This window comes from Chanodichthys erythropterus, chromosome 18, assembly GCF_024489055.1.
Source record: "Chanodichthys erythropterus isolate Z2021 chromosome 18, ASM2448905v1, whole genome shotgun sequence".
Taxonomy (NCBI): domain Eukaryota; kingdom Metazoa; phylum Chordata; class Actinopteri; order Cypriniformes; family Xenocyprididae; genus Chanodichthys; species Chanodichthys erythropterus.
The window spans coordinates 17,331,653-17,350,951 of record NC_090238.1 but is presented as its reverse complement, the minus strand read 5'-3'; the positions used below and the strand labels follow the sequence as shown (position 1 = coordinate 17,350,951).

The 19,299-nt window shown below is 35.0% G+C and overlaps 1 protein-coding gene across 1 annotated transcript in view; it reads right to left on the bottom strand.

Moving 5' to 3' along the window:
- The window catches only part of mipol1 (mirror-image polydactyly 1), a 96,707-nt gene that overhangs the window by 50,828 nt on the left and 26,580 nt on the right, over positions 1-19,299 (bottom strand). Inside the window, exons 3-8 of the mRNA XM_067367541.1 lie at positions 15,660-15,744; positions 14,929-15,008; positions 10,419-10,632; positions 8,690-8,822; positions 6,543-6,648; positions 1,081-1,210 (exon numbers count right to left, since the gene is read on the bottom strand). Of these exons, the coding sequence (XP_067223642.1) occupies positions 1,081-1,210; positions 6,543-6,648; positions 8,690-8,822; positions 10,419-10,632; positions 14,929-15,008; positions 15,660-15,744 (748 nt within the window). The remainder of the gene's footprint in view (positions 1-1,080; positions 1,211-6,542; positions 6,649-8,689; positions 8,823-10,418; positions 10,633-14,928; positions 15,009-15,659; positions 15,745-19,299) is intronic.

Here is a 19,299-nt window from a genome sequence, read left to right as displayed (position 1 = left end):
ATTGTAATTAAAACTTTGTGAGGTTCCACAAGTACAGTATAATTTTCACTGAACTGGTTAAAAAATTGTTTACGTCACCATTCAAAATAGCTTTCAAACAGTAAAGCATAGCGCTAGCAACACCAGGTCATGGGATCAATTACCAAGGATTGGATGAACTGATAAAATGTTTACCTTGAATGCAATGTAAGTCGCTTTATGTATAAGTGCCAGACAAATTCATAAATGCGAATTAGATTTTTTTACACTACCATTCAAAAATGTGGGGACTTTATGTTGTTGTTTTTTTTTTTTAGTTTTTTTTTTTTAAAAGTGTCTTATGTTGATCAAGGCTGCATCTATTTGATCAAAAATACAGTAAAAACAGTAATATTGTGAAGTATTATTACAATTTAAAATAAATGTTCTCTATTTGAATATATTTTAAAATGTAATTTATTACTGTGATGCAAAGTTAAATTTTCTCCATCAGTCTTTAGTGACACAATGATCCTTTGAAAATCATTCTAATATGCTGATTTGATGTTCAAGAAGCATTTTTAAACAATGTAAAAGCCTTCACAGTCAATTTAATGTGTACTTCTTAAAAAAACAAACAAAAAAAACATACTTATACAAAACTTTTGAACAGCATGAAGACATATGGAATATTGGCTGAAAAATGTCAATAAACATTATGCCCAGCCCTAATAAGCACCAAACCTCAACATGTCTAGACCACTAGGCCATGGCTTTAACAAATAATAGGTTTCATTCACATAACAAATATGTCTGTAAATTGTTTGTAAAAAAAAAAACATTTTTACATACATAATATTCAAGTCAAAGTGAAAAGACTTGTTTTCACAAACAATTTACACAGCAATTCATTCTGCTTGTGTTATATAAATAAGGCCCAACGAGATATCTGCCTAATTTGAGTATGATGGCACTTGACCGTGTGAAATTGCAAATCGAAATTATCGATTTTCATTATGTGAGGAGCTCCTTTGAGAGAACAGAAATTATAAGAGCAGCATGTATGTAGTTGGACAGTTTGAACTAAGGCTCTGTTTTGGAAGAGGTTTGAACAACACATACTCCAGCGTCGCCTCCTGAAGCTTCTTGGCCCGAAGTAAAGCTTCATCCCTCTCCTCGTTAGCCAGACGCAGTCTGGCCATCACAGCCTGGTCTCTCTCCCTCTGAGCCTTATAGATTTCCTCGACTAACGCTGAGAGAGAGAGAAAGAGAGAAAGAGAGAAAGAGAGAGAGAGGTTATTATTCTGGTATTGCACTCCAGAGCTCCAGCTGCACAATAACAAGGCTAAGCTCCTCGGGAAAGAGGTTATTGCAGTTGAAACACTATGGCATAAGTATTAATAACTCTAAGTGAGCCTTATTTTGAGAAGACAGTTTCCCCTGGGGAGGTGTGTGTGTGTGTGTGTGTGTGTGTGTGTGTGTGTGTGTGTGTGTGTGCATGAGTGCCCAGAGCAATAAAAACAGCAGCAACACCCTGAAGTCAGAGTTCCAGGCTCTTGGAGACTGTGGAGACATTTTATTTATGAAATTTCAGCATGGAAACACTCTGGTTTATCAACATTGTACGGGAACAGTGAGCAATTACACCAGGCTCATGGATGTCAGAAACCATCAGAAAAATATCCTCATATAGGAGGACAAACATGACTGTGTTTGACCTGCAGGCCTCAGAGGGTCCACATGCGTGCTGACGTATGCATTTCCAAAACAATATTGGAAATGAAGGCCCCTAGTGAATGTATGAATGAACTAATGAACGAACAAACAAGCAAATGAACAAAAATATGATTGAACTAACGATGAACTAACAAAAATGTCCAAGGGCATACTGACGGCAGAATCTCCAAGCAGCAATAAAGACAAAGATCGCTAGCAAATATAACTGAAATGAATAAATGACTGAATGAATAAACAAACACACGCACACAAGTTACAACCAATGAATGAATTAATGAATGATTGAATGCATGATTGAATGAATAAATGAAAACAAAATAAATGAATGAATGAATGAATGAATGAGCGAACACACAGCAAATGAATGAAAGAATGAATGAACATAAGAAATGAATGAACAAACGAACAAACACAGCGAATGAATGAATGAATGAATGAATGAATGAACACCACGAATAAATGAATGAATGTATGAATGAAGACAACGAATGAATGAATGAACGAACGAACTCACAGCGAATTAATGAATGAACACACCACGAATGAATGAATGTATGAATGAAGACAACGATTGAATGAATGAACGAACAAACTTACAGCGAATGAATGAATGAACACCACGAATGAATGAATGTATAAATGAAGCCAACGAATGAATGAATGAACTCGCAGTGAATGAATGAATGAATGAAGACAACAAACGAATGAATGAACAAACTCACAGCGAATGAATGAATGAATTAGTGAATGTATGAAGACAACGAATGAATGAATGAACGAACAAACTCACAGCGAATGAATGAATGAATGAACACACCATGAATTAATGAATTAATGTATAAATGAAGACAACGAATGAATGAATGAACAAACTCACAACGAATGAATGAATGAATGAACACACCCCGAATTAATGAATGAATGAAGACAACAAACGAATTAATGAACGAACAAACTCACAGCGAATGAATGAATGAATTAATGAATGTATGAAGACAACGAATGAATGAATGAACGAACGAACTCACAGTGAATGAATGAATGAATGAATGAATGAACACAACACGAATGAATGAATGAATGTATAAATGAAGACAACGAATGAATGAACGAACAAACTCACAGCGAATGAATAAATGAATGAATGAACAAACCATGAATGAATGAATATATGAATGAAGACAACGAACGAATGAATGAACGAACGAACTCACAGCGAATGAATGAATGTATGAAGACAACGAATGAATGAATGAACGAACGAACTCACAGCGAATGAATGAATGAATGAATGAATGAATGAACACACCACGAATTAATGAATGAATGAATAAATGAAGACAACGAACGAATGAATGAACGAAAGAACTCACAGCGAATGAATGAATGAATTAATTAATTAACACACCCCGAATTAATGAATGAATGAAGACAACAAACGAATGAATGAACAAACTCACAGCGAATTAATGAATTAATTAATTAATGTATGAAGACAACGAATGAATGAACGAACGAACTCACAGCGAATGAATGAATGAACACACCACAAATTAATGAATGAATGTATAAATGAAGACAACGAACGAATGAATGAACAAACTCACAACGAATGAATGCATGAATGAATGAACACACCACAAATTAATGAATGAATGTATAAATGAAGACAACGAACGAATGAATGAACAAACTCACAGCGAATGAATGAATTAATTAATTAATTAACACACCCCGAATTAATGAATGAATGAAGACAACGAACGAATTAATGAACGAATAAACTCACAGCGAATGAATGAATGAATTAATGAATGTATGAAGACAACGAATGAATGAATGAACGAACGAACTCACAATGAATGAATGAATGAACACAACACGAATTAATGAATGAATGTATAAATGAAGACAATGAATGAATGAATGAACGAACGAACAAACTCACAGCAAATGAATGAATGAATGAATGAACAAACCATGAATGAATGAATGAATGAATGAATGAAGACAACGAACGAATGAATGAATGAACGAACAAACTCACAGTGAATGAATGAATGAATACACCACGAATTAATGAATGAATGAATAATGAAGACAACGAACGAATGAATGAACGAACGAACTCACAGCGAATGAATGAATGAATGAAGACAATGAACGAATGAATGAACGAACAAACTCACAGCAAATTAATGAATTAATTAATGAATGTATGAACAAACGAACTCACAGCAAATGAATGAATGAACACACCATAAATTAATGAATGAATGTATAAATGAAGACAACGAACGAATGAATGAACAAACTCACAACGAATGAATGAATGAATGAACACACCCCGAATTAATGAATGAATGAAGACAACAAACGAATTAATGAACGAACAAACTCACAGCGAATGAATGAATGAATTAATTAATGAATGTATGAAGACAACGAATGAATGAATGAACGAACGAACGAACGAACTCACAGTGAATGAATGAATGAAAGAATGAATGAACACAACACGAATTAATGAATGAATGTATAAATGAAGACAGCGAATGAATGAATGAACGAACGAACTCACAGCGAATGAATGAATGAACGAACGAACTCACAGCGAATGAATGAATGAATTAACACACCACGAATTAGTGAATGAATGAATGTATGAATGAATGAATGAATGAACACACCACAAATTAATGAATGAATGAATAAATGAAGACAACGAACGAATGAATGAACGAACGTACTCACAGCGAATGAATGAATGAATGAATTAACACACCACGAATTAATGAATGAATGTATAAATGAAGACAACGAACGAATGAATGAACGAACGAACTCACAGTGAATGAATGAATGAATGAAGACAATGAACGAATGAATGAACGAATGAATGAACGAACGAACTCACAGCGAATGAACGAATGAATGAAAAAACGAACGAAGGAACACACAGCGAATGAATGAATGAATGAATGAACAAACTCACAGCGAATGAATGAATGAATGAACAAACCACGAATGAATGAATGTATAAATGAAGACAACGAACGAATGAATGAACGAACTCACAGCGAATGAATAAATGAATGAATGAACACGCCACAAATGAATGAATGAATGGATGAAGACAATGAATGAATGAATGAACGAACGAACGAATTCACAGTGAAATAATGAATGAATGAATGAATGAACACACCATGAATGTATGAATGAAGACAATGAACAAGTGAATGAACGTACAAAATCACAGCGAATGAATGAATGAACACACCACGAATTAATGAATGAATGAAAAAACGAACGAATGAACACAGCGAATGAATGAATGAACGCATCACAAATGAATGAATGAACACAACGAATGAATGAATGAATGAATGAATGAACACACCACAAATGAATGAATGAATAAACAAAACTAATGAATGAATGAATGAATGACTGAATGACTGAATGAATGAACAAACAAAATAAAAAATCGAATCGAATCGAAATGAATGGAACACATGATGAATGAATGAATGAAACACAATGAATGAATGAATGAATGAATGAATGAATGAATGAATGAATGAATAGACCTCTCAAAGCAATATTGACTGCTAACAAATCTAAATGACTAATCGAACAAACAAACAAACAAATGGAGGAACAAATGTGAACTAATGGGCAAAATTATCCATGAGCATTTCCAAAGCATTATTATGAACAAAGACAACTAGCAAATATACGAACAAACACAAAGATTGAAAGAATAAATGTGCAAATAAAAAATGAAATTAATTAACAAACATAATGATGCATGAGCCAATTTTCAATGCAATATTGCCAATATAAATGACTAAATGGATGAACAAACAAAGGAATGAATGAATTAATATGGACAAAGGACACATATAGGAATGATCACAATAACAAACGAACAAACAAACAACGAAGGTACAAAGAAATTAATAAATGAAGGAATTAACAAACTAATGAAAAAAAAAACAAATGAAAAACTAAGCACAGTAGTCTCCAAATAAGAGAGGTTTACTTAAACCTCTGATTTTAGTTCACGCAGCCAACCTGACCTGCACCAAATTTAAGAATCAAGGAGACAATTTGGTAAAATCCACAGGATTTTGTCATTACCAAACGGTCCTTGGCACCATCTCTAATCCCACCGAAAGCACCACTGTTATCCATCAAATTGCATCAATTTTTTTTCTGCACGATAAACAGTCATTCCCACACTAAGCCACTACAAAGTTCACAAAGCAAATCAATATTGCTAGAATTTGCTGATTAAACATCTCCAACCCGAACCATACAAATCATATTGAAATGAGTGCGGCGAATACATGCATTATCATCGCCTTATTAAACGAACAATTTGGCTGCCTAATTGTGTCATATATGTCACGTGTCAAGTATTTTCATTTAATTAACAAACTGTGAAATGGTGCTTTTTAGCTAGTTAAGATCAAATGAAAAGTGAATATCGGCTAAATTTAAATATTTGTTCAGCAAAGGTGAGGAGCATGTAGATTTCATTGACAAAATAATCAGTTAGAGAGAGGAATGATCACTCCTGATGAGGGCGCTTTATGTTAGACATACTGGTTTATGTTTACAAATGTCAAAGTGTGCTTTTCTCGGGTTCTCCTGACATGTACTAACTAATTAATTAAAAGTGTTTATCTTTCGACTGTGTTGGAAGGTCAGACATTTACTTTTTGAGATCTATGCAATGTCAAACCTCACATAAAAAGGTTTGATTGTCTGCCATATTAAACAAATCTACTTATTCTTTATTCCCTTCAACCAGTCATCTATCCATCTCTTCATCCTACCTGCTGCTCTCTCACTGGCTCGTGCCTCCAGCTCGGCCTCCTGTAGCTGAGAGTCCAGTAGCTTGGTTTCCAACTCTTTCTCCTTCAGCGCCAACTTGTCCTGGAGCTAAAGATACACAAAAAACAGGATAAGAAATTGCAGTTTTGTTTGTGTTTAATAAATAAATAAATAAATAAATAAATAAATAAATTAATTAATTAATTAATTAATTAATTAATAATAATAATAATAATAATAATAATAATAATGAAACTGCAGAACATTTCAGGACATATCTCACCCTGAAACTAAAACATATACTACTGTTCAAAAGTTTGGGATTGGCAAGTTATTTAAATTTTTTTTTTTTTTTTTTTTTTTTTTTTTTTTTTTAAGTTTAAATTTATAAGCTGAATTTTCAGCATCATTAATCCAGTCTTCAGAGTCACATGATCCTTCAGAAATCATTCTAATATGATGATTCGCTGCTCAAGAAACATTTATTGTTTACAATTGTACAAAATATTTGTGTACAATTTTTTTTTTTTTTCAGGATTCTTTGATGAATAGAAAGTTCAAAAGAACAGTGTTTATCTGAAATCTAATCTTTTGTAACATTATAAATGTCTTTACTGTCACTTTTGATTGATTTAATGCATCCTTGCTGAATAAAAGTATTCATTTCTTTAATTTCTTTTCAAAAAAATAAAAATAAAAATTCTTACTGACCCCAAACTTTTGAACGGTAGTATTATATATATATATATATATATATATATATATTTATATATATATATATATATATATATATATATATTTTTGTGCGCACAACCAAAGTACGTCCGCGGTTTCAGGAATAAATTGAATTATTTTTCACTGCTTCTTGTGCTTAAACATTTAAATACACACAAAATAATTTCAAAATGCCGGTCTTGGCGAGTATTCACGTAAAAACAGTGAATTATGTTTTGGTGAACACAAACATAACAGTTGATAAAGAAAACGCATGTGTAACAGTATAATGGATCCGTGCTTCAGGTCTTAAAGTGACAGCAGCCTAATATACCTGCTGCCAAATTGTGAGAAAATATTAAAAATATGTATATGGCAGTTTGCCCAATGGTTTTGATGTCAAAATTGTGGCCAGTAAAAATGCTTAGTGGCTAGTAACATTGGGAAACCACTAGCCACAGTGGCTGGTGAGCAAAAAGTTAATGTCAAGCCCTATATTATATATATACACTGTTTCACCCACTGGCCACCCAGCATTTATTGAAAAGCTAATATCAGTCAACCACAACTTTATAACCACTGTCAAGCTTTTGTATTTGTACCACTACATCATATCATTCAGGATGTCTTAAATAAAAAAAAGAGGAACTCTTGTGTCTTGGCTGTAAATCTGGATTGGTGAGTGATATTTTACGAGCATCTGAATGATAGATTTAACCTCCTGTCTTAAATATTTTCATCCCGATTGTTTTTGTCCTCCCGGACTTTGAAAACATGATGGGGTTAGGCCAGAGTCCTCAAAGGGCTCTCTCAGATCACTGCCAGCAAAAACACACTCTTGGGACATGTTCCTGCTCCTCTGTCAGGAGTCACAACTACTTGCAAACCAGGGACATCAATTACAGCTGTTTCAGAGGGTCTCCCCCCTCTCCGGCCTCTCAAACTCCAGATGGGTGCAGACATGCCACAGACACTAATAACATTTCATGGTTCTAGTCCTATTCCTGGTGTTTCTGAAAAGACAATGATGTAGCAAGAATATAATGCAGAATAAAATGCAGTTTACTAGAGGTCTTCTGCCCTTTTAGCTTCCTCTCCAGCCATGGTCACCTGACATATAGCAACAACTTTTAACGATGCAATCAATTCCTGATGGATTAAATCAAATCCTGCCATTGCAATATAGAAGTAAGCACTAACTCCACTGGGAATTTGGTTATTAAACACTTTCATTAATCATTTTTCAAGTACTGCACTACCTACAATCATGAAGAGAATGCCACCAATCACAGAAGGACAGCTAGCCTTGTCTCTAAATGGACGAGCAAATTACAAAACAGTTTCCAAATCAACTCAAGTAAAAATTCGGCCTTGGTGAAGCACTATTTAGGCACAGAGTGACTAACTTTATGAACTTCTTAATGTGTGAATTCACCTTCTTATTGAGGTCTCTAAGAGAATCCAGCTCCTTCAAGAGGAAGGCAATGTTTTTCTCTTTATCCAGAACTGGCACTGGCTTTTTGGAATCACTGGTAACTTTGGAATTTCCCTGGTCCTCATGAGCATGCCTTCAGAAAAGACAGAAGTTCATTAGAAACGCTCTTATATTAGACTCCCAAACGGGCAACAAAAAATGAATCACATTCTGACATGCAATTATCAAATACACAAGGGATGCGGTCTCCCACTTTCAAGAATATTACTGTGACTTATTTACTTTGAGATATTAGTCAAATCATACAGTTGACCTTTAAGGTAATATTAAAGTATTACTGCACTGTGTTGCAGGGTAAATTACTTCCCTCTTGTAGCCAGGAATTCGATTCAGTTCTTATTAAGGAGGCAAAGAAAATGCATTGAAATCTATATTTATCACAGGACGATTCACGCTGTGATATAATTAAAAACATCTTATAATGGACAACAGTGCGAAAAGTGAATGTTACTGCTATATACACATTCTATAAAGGCCTTCTCAACAGTACTCAAAACTGTTGCATAGAGGATATGTTTGCAATGGATGCTACCAACTATTTTAAAAGATATTAACATACAATATAAATACTGTGCATGAATACATATTTTGCACACATGGAACAGTTCGATGACCTACTAATTTTGATAAAATGTGTGCAATACAGCAGAGCACACTACATGAACCCAAAATGCCATGTAGGTCAATTGACAATTTCCAGAATGAATTTTTTTTTTACATGTCTAAACTTTTTATTTGAATAGCTTGCCAAAAGTGAAGGCATTTTTACATAAAATAGAATAAAAATAACTTGTAAATATTAAATTAAAAATTATTATACTAAAAAAAAAAAAAAAATATATATATATATATATATATATATATATATGAAGAGTTTCGTTGCAAAATGAGATAACGCCGTTTTTAACATTTTTGTCAAAACATGTTTATTATTATGTTATCATGTTATTATTTTGTTTTATGGTGCTACTTAGCTGTATTTTTTAAGTTATGAAGGTTTAAATCAAAACAAACCAACTGCAGTTGAATTGATATTAATTGGAATGCACAACCAAAAAACAAGATTTTTGAAAAAGTGAGTTCTCTCGTTTTGCAACGAAACTCTTCATATATATATATATATATATATATATATATATATATATATATATATATATATATATATATATATATATATATATATATATATATATATATATATATATATATATATGTATAATTATAATTATAATTTGTTACATTTAAATAGCGCTTTTCTGGGTACTCAAAGTGTTTTACATATGCAATATTTTATTAATTGTATACATAATTTATATATAAATATTTATTACTAGAATTAAATATTAAAAGTAGTGAGATCACATGACAACAATGAAGAATATTACTGTAGGAACATTTATTACTGCAATATGTTTTACAAATATTAAAAAAAACAAAAATACTGCATAGTATTTCTAATCATAGCCATTGTAGCCATTGGAGAATTGTTTCAAGCCAACAGAAAAAACACTTTAAAAACAATGTAAAAAGTAAAAAAAAAAAGGCTGAAACTAACTAAACTAAGAATGAACTTTTCAGTGCAAATAATTCGATTTAGATTACGCTTCAGTGTAACTGACTGTGCTCGTGTGTGTACATATGACAGCTACAGTCTCTCTCTTCTCCTGACCTGAGCGCGGCAGACCCTGCCCTGCTGACGTGAGGTGCGTGGACCGGATTGCTGGCTGTCTCGTTAATATCCTGCTCCTGCTGTGCTGCAGGTCTCTGTGGAGACCGTCTCTCCTCCTCCATGATTCTCACTTCAGCTGCAACTGGGCCTGGCACGGGTGGAGGTGGAGGGGGTCTGGGCGTCAAACCTTCTCTGGGCCTGGGAGTCTTAGATACTGCACAGAAAGAACAGAGTAAGAAAGAACCACAACAGCACAGAGTAATAACTTTAGTAATACCACCAGGTGCTGTAATGCACCATTAAAGTAGTCCACTAGACTATTGCACCATATTATTACCAAATTTGGACTGTGATGACTATTGATTTGGCGTGCTATGTAATATCACAGGAGGATGCAAAGAGGGATGCAAAGTATATCTTAATTTCTAACTGATCAATTTGTTGTAACATTTTTCATTTCTGCAATGAAAAGTAGATAATATAAGTGAATTTGATTTATAATGCAACATTTATAATGAATTTGAAATTTAAGTCATTATTCACTGAAAATCTTCACTACTGCCATTGCTCTCAAACCTTGTTTGCTTATTTATTAAAGGGTTAGTTCACCCAAAAATTCTGTCATTAATTACTCACCCTCATGTCGTTCCAAACATCTTCAGAACACAAATTATATTTTTGATAAAATCTAGCTCAGTGAGGCTTGAATTACCAACAAGATCATTTCCTTTTTCAATGCCCAGAAAGGTACTAAAGACATATTTAAAACAGTTCATGTGACTCCAGTGGTTCAACCTTAATATTATAAAGCGACGAGAATACTTTCTGTGCGGCAAAAAAACAAAATAATGACTTCAACAGTATCAAGTAGGCAATTTCAAAACACTGTTTCACGAAGCTTTACGAATCAGTAAACGTTACGTCATAGGTGTTTTGAAATTTCAATGGTTCATGTGACTTTGGCAGTTTGATATGCGCTCCGAACCACTGATTCGAAACAAAAGATTCGTAAAGCCTCAAAACTTCATGAAGCAGTGTTTTGAAATCGCCCATCACTAGATATTGTTGAATAAAGTCATTATTTTATTTTTTTTGGCACACAAAAAATATTCTCATCACTTTATAATATTAAGGTTGAACCACTGTAGTCACATGAACTGTTTTAAATATGTCTTTAGTAGCATTCTGGGCATTGAAATGATCTTGCTGGCAATGCAGGCCTCACTGAGCCATTGGATTTTATCAAAAATATTTTAATTTGTGTTCCGAAGATGAACGAAGGTCTTACGGGTTTGGAATGACATGAGGGTGAGCAATAAATGACAGAATTTTAATTTTTGGGTGAACTAACCCTTTAATTCACATATTCAAATATGGCATGCTGTGATTGGTTGAGACACATGAGAACAAATGACATTTGGGGTCTATGACTTCAAATCTGGTGTGATCATTTTTGACTCGCTATATTTGAATAGACAAACATGTGTGAATTTTAAGAGTTGCAGCTGAGGAAGATTATCAATGAGAAAAGAAATCTACTTAAATTTCAGCATTTTCTCAAACAAATGACTTAGATATTATGGAGCTTTTATTTATTTTTGGATCTTAACAGACTCTGGTGACTACTGACTTTTATTGTGAGGAAAAGAGCAGAGATTTGGAACAAGGTAAGTAAATAATAGTAGAATTTTCATTTTTGGGAGAACAATTCCTTCCAACTTTTCTTATATCCAACACAATTACAACCTAGTGCAAAAATAGTGATTGTTCCACTTGTCATTGGTGGACAAAACAGATAATCCCGGCCCAAACTAATGCTATTGGTTGAATCAATGATTGGATGCTCAAAAAAATAAAGCCACAGAGTTTACACCATTCAGAGAAATCATCTGACTCTGCATATTAAAGAAAAAATTATTTTAGCATCCAGAAAAAGCTTTAGAAGCTAAACGAAAAAGGAAAACCCACAAGAAAGACGTTGCAACCATAACATATAAGACTTCCATTCTTCTGCTGTGAGATTACAGTCTGATGGTTTGAAAGGCAGCTCTGTTGGTTGGTTTGCGTCAGCTCTCTGAAAAGGAAACTAGGTCTGGCCGTCTTTCACGAGGGAATGTGGCGATCCATGCCGAGTGACTGGCAGGAGGGGGAAACGAGGTCTTCTGTCAATGTTTCTGTAGCGCTCAGGGCCAGAGATGCAGGCAGAGAGGCAAACACAGAGGCCTGTCTCTTTGGCAGCTTTTCTGAAGCGGGGCTCTGCTCCTCAGGGAAAGCTGTATGTACCCCGGGTTGTTTGTGATCAAAACCGAAGAGCGACGGCCCTTGTATCGGAGACATTTTAAACAAGTGCAAATTTGTGAAGGCAAAACTGGCCAAGATACAGACTTGAAATTGTAATGTGAGAAGCAGAGGGTGTTACATCAAAAGGTGAAATGTGTAATTTCTGCATCAATTTGCATTATGTACAAATAATAATGTCTTTCAAACAGGTTTCCTGAACACACCCCATGTCTGCCATTGGTCTGCCAAACAGCCCCAAAACTCATGCCATTGGTTGAGTCAGTGTTGCTGGGTTGGGCTGGTCGGGATGTTCAACAAACAGAACAATGTTTTGATAACGCCACAAAGCCAAAATGTTTACACTTTAGTGGAATCAACCAACAAATGGTTTCATTATAGCATGAAAAAAAATGACACAGTACAAGCAAATTAAACAGATAGTATGCATGCAGCACAGGGTCAAGTGCTACACAAAAAAAGCAGTGTGGCTGTCCTGCGATTATAAAATATACATAAATCAGTTCAACATCAATGCAATTCAAATTGAGCAAAACTCAAACACGGAGCGGTTAAATCAAAAGCATCAAAAAAGGCGGAAATCATTCTGTGTTAATAAATGCGTTGTGATGCTCGAGTCTTGCGACCACGATGTCCAAAAAGCTCCAGCTTAGCCGCCACAATTATTTAGCGAAAGGTCAGGTTTTGAAGTCGAGATCAGGGAGGTCTGCCTCATGGCTTTGTTGCTAGGGCTCTGCTCTCAGGATTGCTGGAGACAGTTATTAGTATTCCCCGTAAGACTCACCCGTGCAAACACCAAATTCAACCATGAATAATAACGCCAAACACACTTATAGGAGCCCTTTGTCACACTGCAAATATGCGACTTTTGGATACATTGTTCCCTAACCTGGGTTACTTCTTTAATTTTATCTCCCTCTCTGGGTGTCTCTCACAAAGGTAACTGCCCCTGAGAATGTGTGTTTAAAGTGCCATTTCCCTCACAAATGGGGTGAGCGGGGCTTTTAATCTAAGCATGCAAAGTAAAGGCCCATTTCCTATGGGAACCAAGTGAGAAAGGACTCTCGTTTTAAACTCAACACTAAGAGCAAATTCAGAACTGAAGAATTGGCTCCCATTCGTTTCACGAGCGTGAATTTGAATTGGCCACATGAGGCTGAACTGGAATGACAGAAAGAGGAATTTACTGAATTGTAATATACCAATATCGCAATACAACAAATTATGTACATTTGTCCCAAATTACAACAAAATGGGCAAGAATAGATATTTTTGCCTCCATTTTAAAGACTTTGGGGTAAATTGGAGCACTTTTTTTGCAGGGGACCATAAAATAAATGTTAATGAAATAAATCAATAATTCAAAATCAATTAACATTGACTAAAAAATGAATTATGTTTTAAAAAATGTAATTCTACCTCCTTAAATGCAAATTTGAATTCTGCTTCCTGTTTACTGCCTCAATTCAAATTCAGAAACATATTTGCAATTTAAAAGGTATTCTCAACTCAATTCTGAATTGTGCTCAACACCATAAAAATACATTTTACGTGATAAATGGGGCAAAAAAAATGACCAGACAGGAAGAGAGAACACTTGTATGGCCATTTGCTCCATTCACTCCTAATTAAAGAATAGAACTTCCAACAGTCTTGTGCCATCTTACTAATGTCTGTCACTTATAATCAAACACAGGCTGATTAACCGCCTGCAAAAAGATTGAAGTGTTTCACCAACAGCCCAAATGTATATTTGAGCAGTGAGGCAGAATAAATTTGCATATCAGGAGCGTCTGGTGAAGGGTTGGTAAATACTCTGTTTATCTCTCATTGTCATTCCAACCAGTCTATCTAAATAGTGGCTCTTCCACAGCGTTATGGCCTAGGTAAAGTTATTATGCAGCAGCCCGGCATTATAGAATAATGTAAATAAATGTTTATGTAGATAAATAAATAAATAACATATAAACTGTTAATGCATTTTATAGAGCATTTAGGCCTCGGAAAGCCTGTAAAACCTGTCTTTAGTCATGAAAACAGACACAGTCTGACAAGAAATGGTTGTGACACTAATATCTACATAGTAAACAGACAAAGCAAGATATTGGCATTTACAAAGAGTCTTATAACAGTGAAATGACAATGTGATTTATTTTTGTTATGACTTGTGATTGAAATGCAATTATCATGAGCACCAATTATAATGTATTACCTTGTATGAGTTTTTCTTCCAGGGCTTTTGATAAACTCTGACATTGGGATGTAGCTGAGGTAGTTTCTCCTATAGAGGATCTGAAAACAGATGTGAAAATGATGAATATGCAAAACAAATATATAAATTCAACCCACTTTTTTGCTTGGATATCTACTGTAACAGCAGTGCATTGTGTGACACTTTGTCTGACACTCTCAGGTGAAGACAGGTACAGGATATTGACAAACTGTACATCAATGACACTGCTTTGAAGGACCTGCATGTTTTGTTTCAAAGCGCTGAGTAAAGCTAGGACATGAAGCAAATATCAAAGACCTTCAAGAGTTCTGACCCCAAAGAGGACAGAGTTAACTCTTTTTACAAGTCAAGTTTTACAAACACAGCCATAAACTTAAATACAAGAGCCAATTCAGTACTGAATTGCTTTAAAATAATTAACATAAAATCTCCCAATGCACATTAAACTTGCAAACATTGCACCTGTAATCAATTTACATTTGTGTTGCACTAAAGATGAACAAACTAAAGTAGCAGCCGATTTTTAAATATTGTAACACCGTTTTGGATTTAGAAAACACATCTCTGCAAAGATATTACAGCGTGTAATCATTGCCTGCAATGTACACTGATAAACATTTCGCACATATTAAAAAATCGTCCTTAATTGTAACATGTGGAAGAAAGCCATTGACAAACACTGTAAAATGAGCCGAGGAAGGCATCTTTACCCAAGTTGTGGTGTGGTCTCTGAACAATGGTGCTTTACAGGGGACGGCAGCCTTTGTTTCAGTTCTTCATTGACTTTAGGATTAGCTGGAAATATATAGAAGGGATATGATTAATTTCACTGCTAAAAAAAAAAAAAAAAAAAAAAATGCTTTTCATCACAGGCTCGAGCTCACTTCTTTTCCATTAGACTTAGAAAGGTTAGTATTAATTACAGCCTGTCAATATGATCTCGGGGTGCTTGGTGGAGAGCAATCTTTAATAACCTCTGGAGTAGAGGCAGCAAAACAAGACAGGCGGCTTTTAATTTGCCGTGTGAAATTATGCTTTAAGACTTTGTCTTTATCTCATCCACTGTGTACCAGTGCTTTACCTTGCAGTTTATGGAGGACTAATGAACGTGGGCAATTAACAAAGCGTAATCCCACCATGCAATCGTTTTAATGCTTTTCGCTATCAGAAAAGTAAACAGCCATTTAATACAGCTCAAGCCATATCAGATCCTAGTCAGGAACCACCAATTAAAGCGTCATCTACTCAGGTGTAATTAAATAATGGTGGATAATTTAGTTCCGTGAACGGAAGCTAATTCATAAGCAAGCAACAAACAGACAGGAGGCAATTAGCAGGAACGCTGACATTCAAACGGCAGAGCCTGTTGCTCGCTGGCGGTAGGAGCCGTGGTGGAGAGCTACCCTCTAGTGGTGGAGCATCTGAGACAAGAACTTCTTAACACAACACACATCGAGGGCTTACAGACGTTAACACTAACAATTTCACTTCTGTCAACCGCAGGTGCTTTGTGGCGTCACATTTACAAACCAAATGAGTGCAGAACATCTTCAAGAAACAGTTGGACTGAACCCAGCAAAATGCAGAATGTTTCCCTTTTGTTATTGTATGTTTCCTGGTTGTTGTTTTTTTTTTTGGGAATAACTTTAGAAAAGGTAAGGAAAACAAATGTATTCTAAAGGGTTCCAACTTCCCACAACACAAGGATTTTCCACAAACCAAAAATAAAAAACACTCACAAAGAGCAATTTCTAGCCAAAGCAATATTTTCGAGCTTAACATAACCTACCAAAAAAAAAATAAAATTATAAGTTTCCCAGACATTTCCCATATCCAATGAAATGTAAAAATTGCCTAATATTTTCAGTTGGAATCCTGCATCTTGGCTTGGAAAGATCGTTAAAAATTCTGGATCGAAACATTTTGTACTCCACATATCTGCTCTCATAATGTCTTACTAAAAGACCTTAGGAAATAACTTGATGGACACTGTTTTTGTTTCCTGTTTTGATGCACACTACCTTTGGGTTTAGTAAGATTTTTTATGTTTAAAGAAATGCATAATTTTATTCAACAAGGACACATTAAATTGATCAAAAGTGACATTAAAGACTTTCATAATACAAAGATTTCTATTTCAAATAAATGCTGCTCTTTTTTTATCTTACTTTTCATCAAAGAATCCTAAAACAAATGTATCACAGTTTTCAACATTGATAATAATAATGAATGTTTCTTGAGCACCAAATCAGCATATTAGAATGATTTCTGAAGGATCGTGTGACACTGAAGACTGGAGTAATAATGCTGAAAATTCAACTTTGATCACAGGACTAAACTGTAATAATATTTCACAATTTTACTGTATGGTTGATGGCAAGTGGTGGCAAAACACATCTCGAAATATACTTTTTAAAATGCCCAACAGGCTTTAGTTTACATCGTATCAGTGAACCATGATTTACTATACTTGCTAAATTGAAAGCAACTTGGACAAGATTAGACAAAAAATTGGACATGCCCATGAGTGCAGGTTTAATATTTTTGGACTGCTTTCCTGGAAGAGAAACACTGCCACTAAAGGGAAAAAAATTCTGTCAAGTGCTTGAAGTATAATCATTTTATAGATTTAGTTTTAATAAATTAAAATCGAATTACATTTTATGAATTAAGCAGTTGTAATCATACTTAATCACTAGAAAATACAAAATGAAAGTATTATACAATCATTTAATACATTTCTCTTTATAAAGAAACTTTTTGGCATAAAGCGTGCTTTAAAATTGAGTTAAGAACCCTGGTGTTCTACATAGAACCCCACTGAACCTTTTTTGTTCTAAGAGTACACGGCAAAAGGTTCACTTTATCAACGTTTCAGAGTACACTATCAAAAAAGAATTCCACAAATCCAGCGATTTTAATTCCTGGAACCTTTAAAGATGGTATAGCGCAAGACAAATGATGATCAGTTTCTTGGGAAAAGGAAACGAAGGTCATGAAAACGATATAGGGGATGACGGACAGCATGAGAGAAAGTTGGCAGAAGAGAGCTAAGAAGACATAAAAAGTGAGTGCTCTTGGGAGGTTGTGCGCGAGGCGGGTGGGGGTGACCCCTGGGGCAGATGCCAGTGGAACGTTATCCCCGCGCTGTAAGCCAGCACACACAGCTCACACCGCTCACACGCTATTCAGCTCAGACACAGTCAGGCGTGAACGGACAACTGGCTTTTTGTGCCAAACACCACAGGGCTCCATTAATCTCAGTGATAGACTCTGAGCAGGAGCTGGCCCCGCGCACCGCACTTTCACAGAGAAAGAGAGGAGGACGAGGATGAAGAAAGACTAAAGATAGTAGGTATGGCTAAGACGCCTGGTAATCCTTTAACACTAACAAGAGAAAGCAGCTTTGGAAAAGACAGAAAGGGGAAAAAACAACACAAAGCATACAAACCTGACCTTTTGATGTTCACGTAATTTTCAGCGAGACACGTTAAACAGTTCTCCGAAAAGATCACTTTACCAAATAAATTTGGACCGATTCATTGATTGACACCGTTCCCTGAGAGAATCACCCCCAAGAAACTTAATGAAACTGATACTATCCAATAATCCGATATTGAAAAACAGGGAAGAGCTCGTTCTGGCTTAATGAAAGTTTGAATTGTGCTGAGTGCAATAGGAGGCCTGTTTCTTTGCGGCTGACGCTCCAGATGGTGAATTAGCATCGCATCTACATTTTCTACATAATCTGCAGGAGTTTCATGATAGATTAATGAGCTATTAGCCTTGGTGCTCACAGGGCAGTGCCGAAAATTACTTTCACGCCAAATCTTGCAGAGTTTAACATGCTACAATGAAGCCAATATCCAGTCATTGTGTATAAACAGAGGCACTACGGCTAGATGAGGATCTGATACAAATCAACTTATAGTTTATGCCTCTGAAGAAAGATGCTATTTCAACAAGCTCAAATGATTACCAAATCACAAACTTGATATGGTTAAACAGTTAAAAGTAGCCAAAGCTGAGTTAAAGGCCACTGATTGAATTCGTGTGATTTTTTTAAATTAAACTAAAAAATGTAAACACTGTGGCACACTGTATCACTGTCGCAAATAAACCAATGGTGTGAGGTTAGGGCGGGGCTATCTGTCTGACTGACCAATGGCAGCAGACATAGTGAGTGTTTATAGAGGAAGATTATTTCTGCAATTCTATTTTGTGATGATAAAAGTGGATAAATAAACGATTCAGCTTAAAAATATTATATGTGTGTGTGTAGTCCTGGTATTCCCCCATGAGGAAAACAGCTTATAATCAGACAAAATTATGTTTTTTGAAAATTTAAAA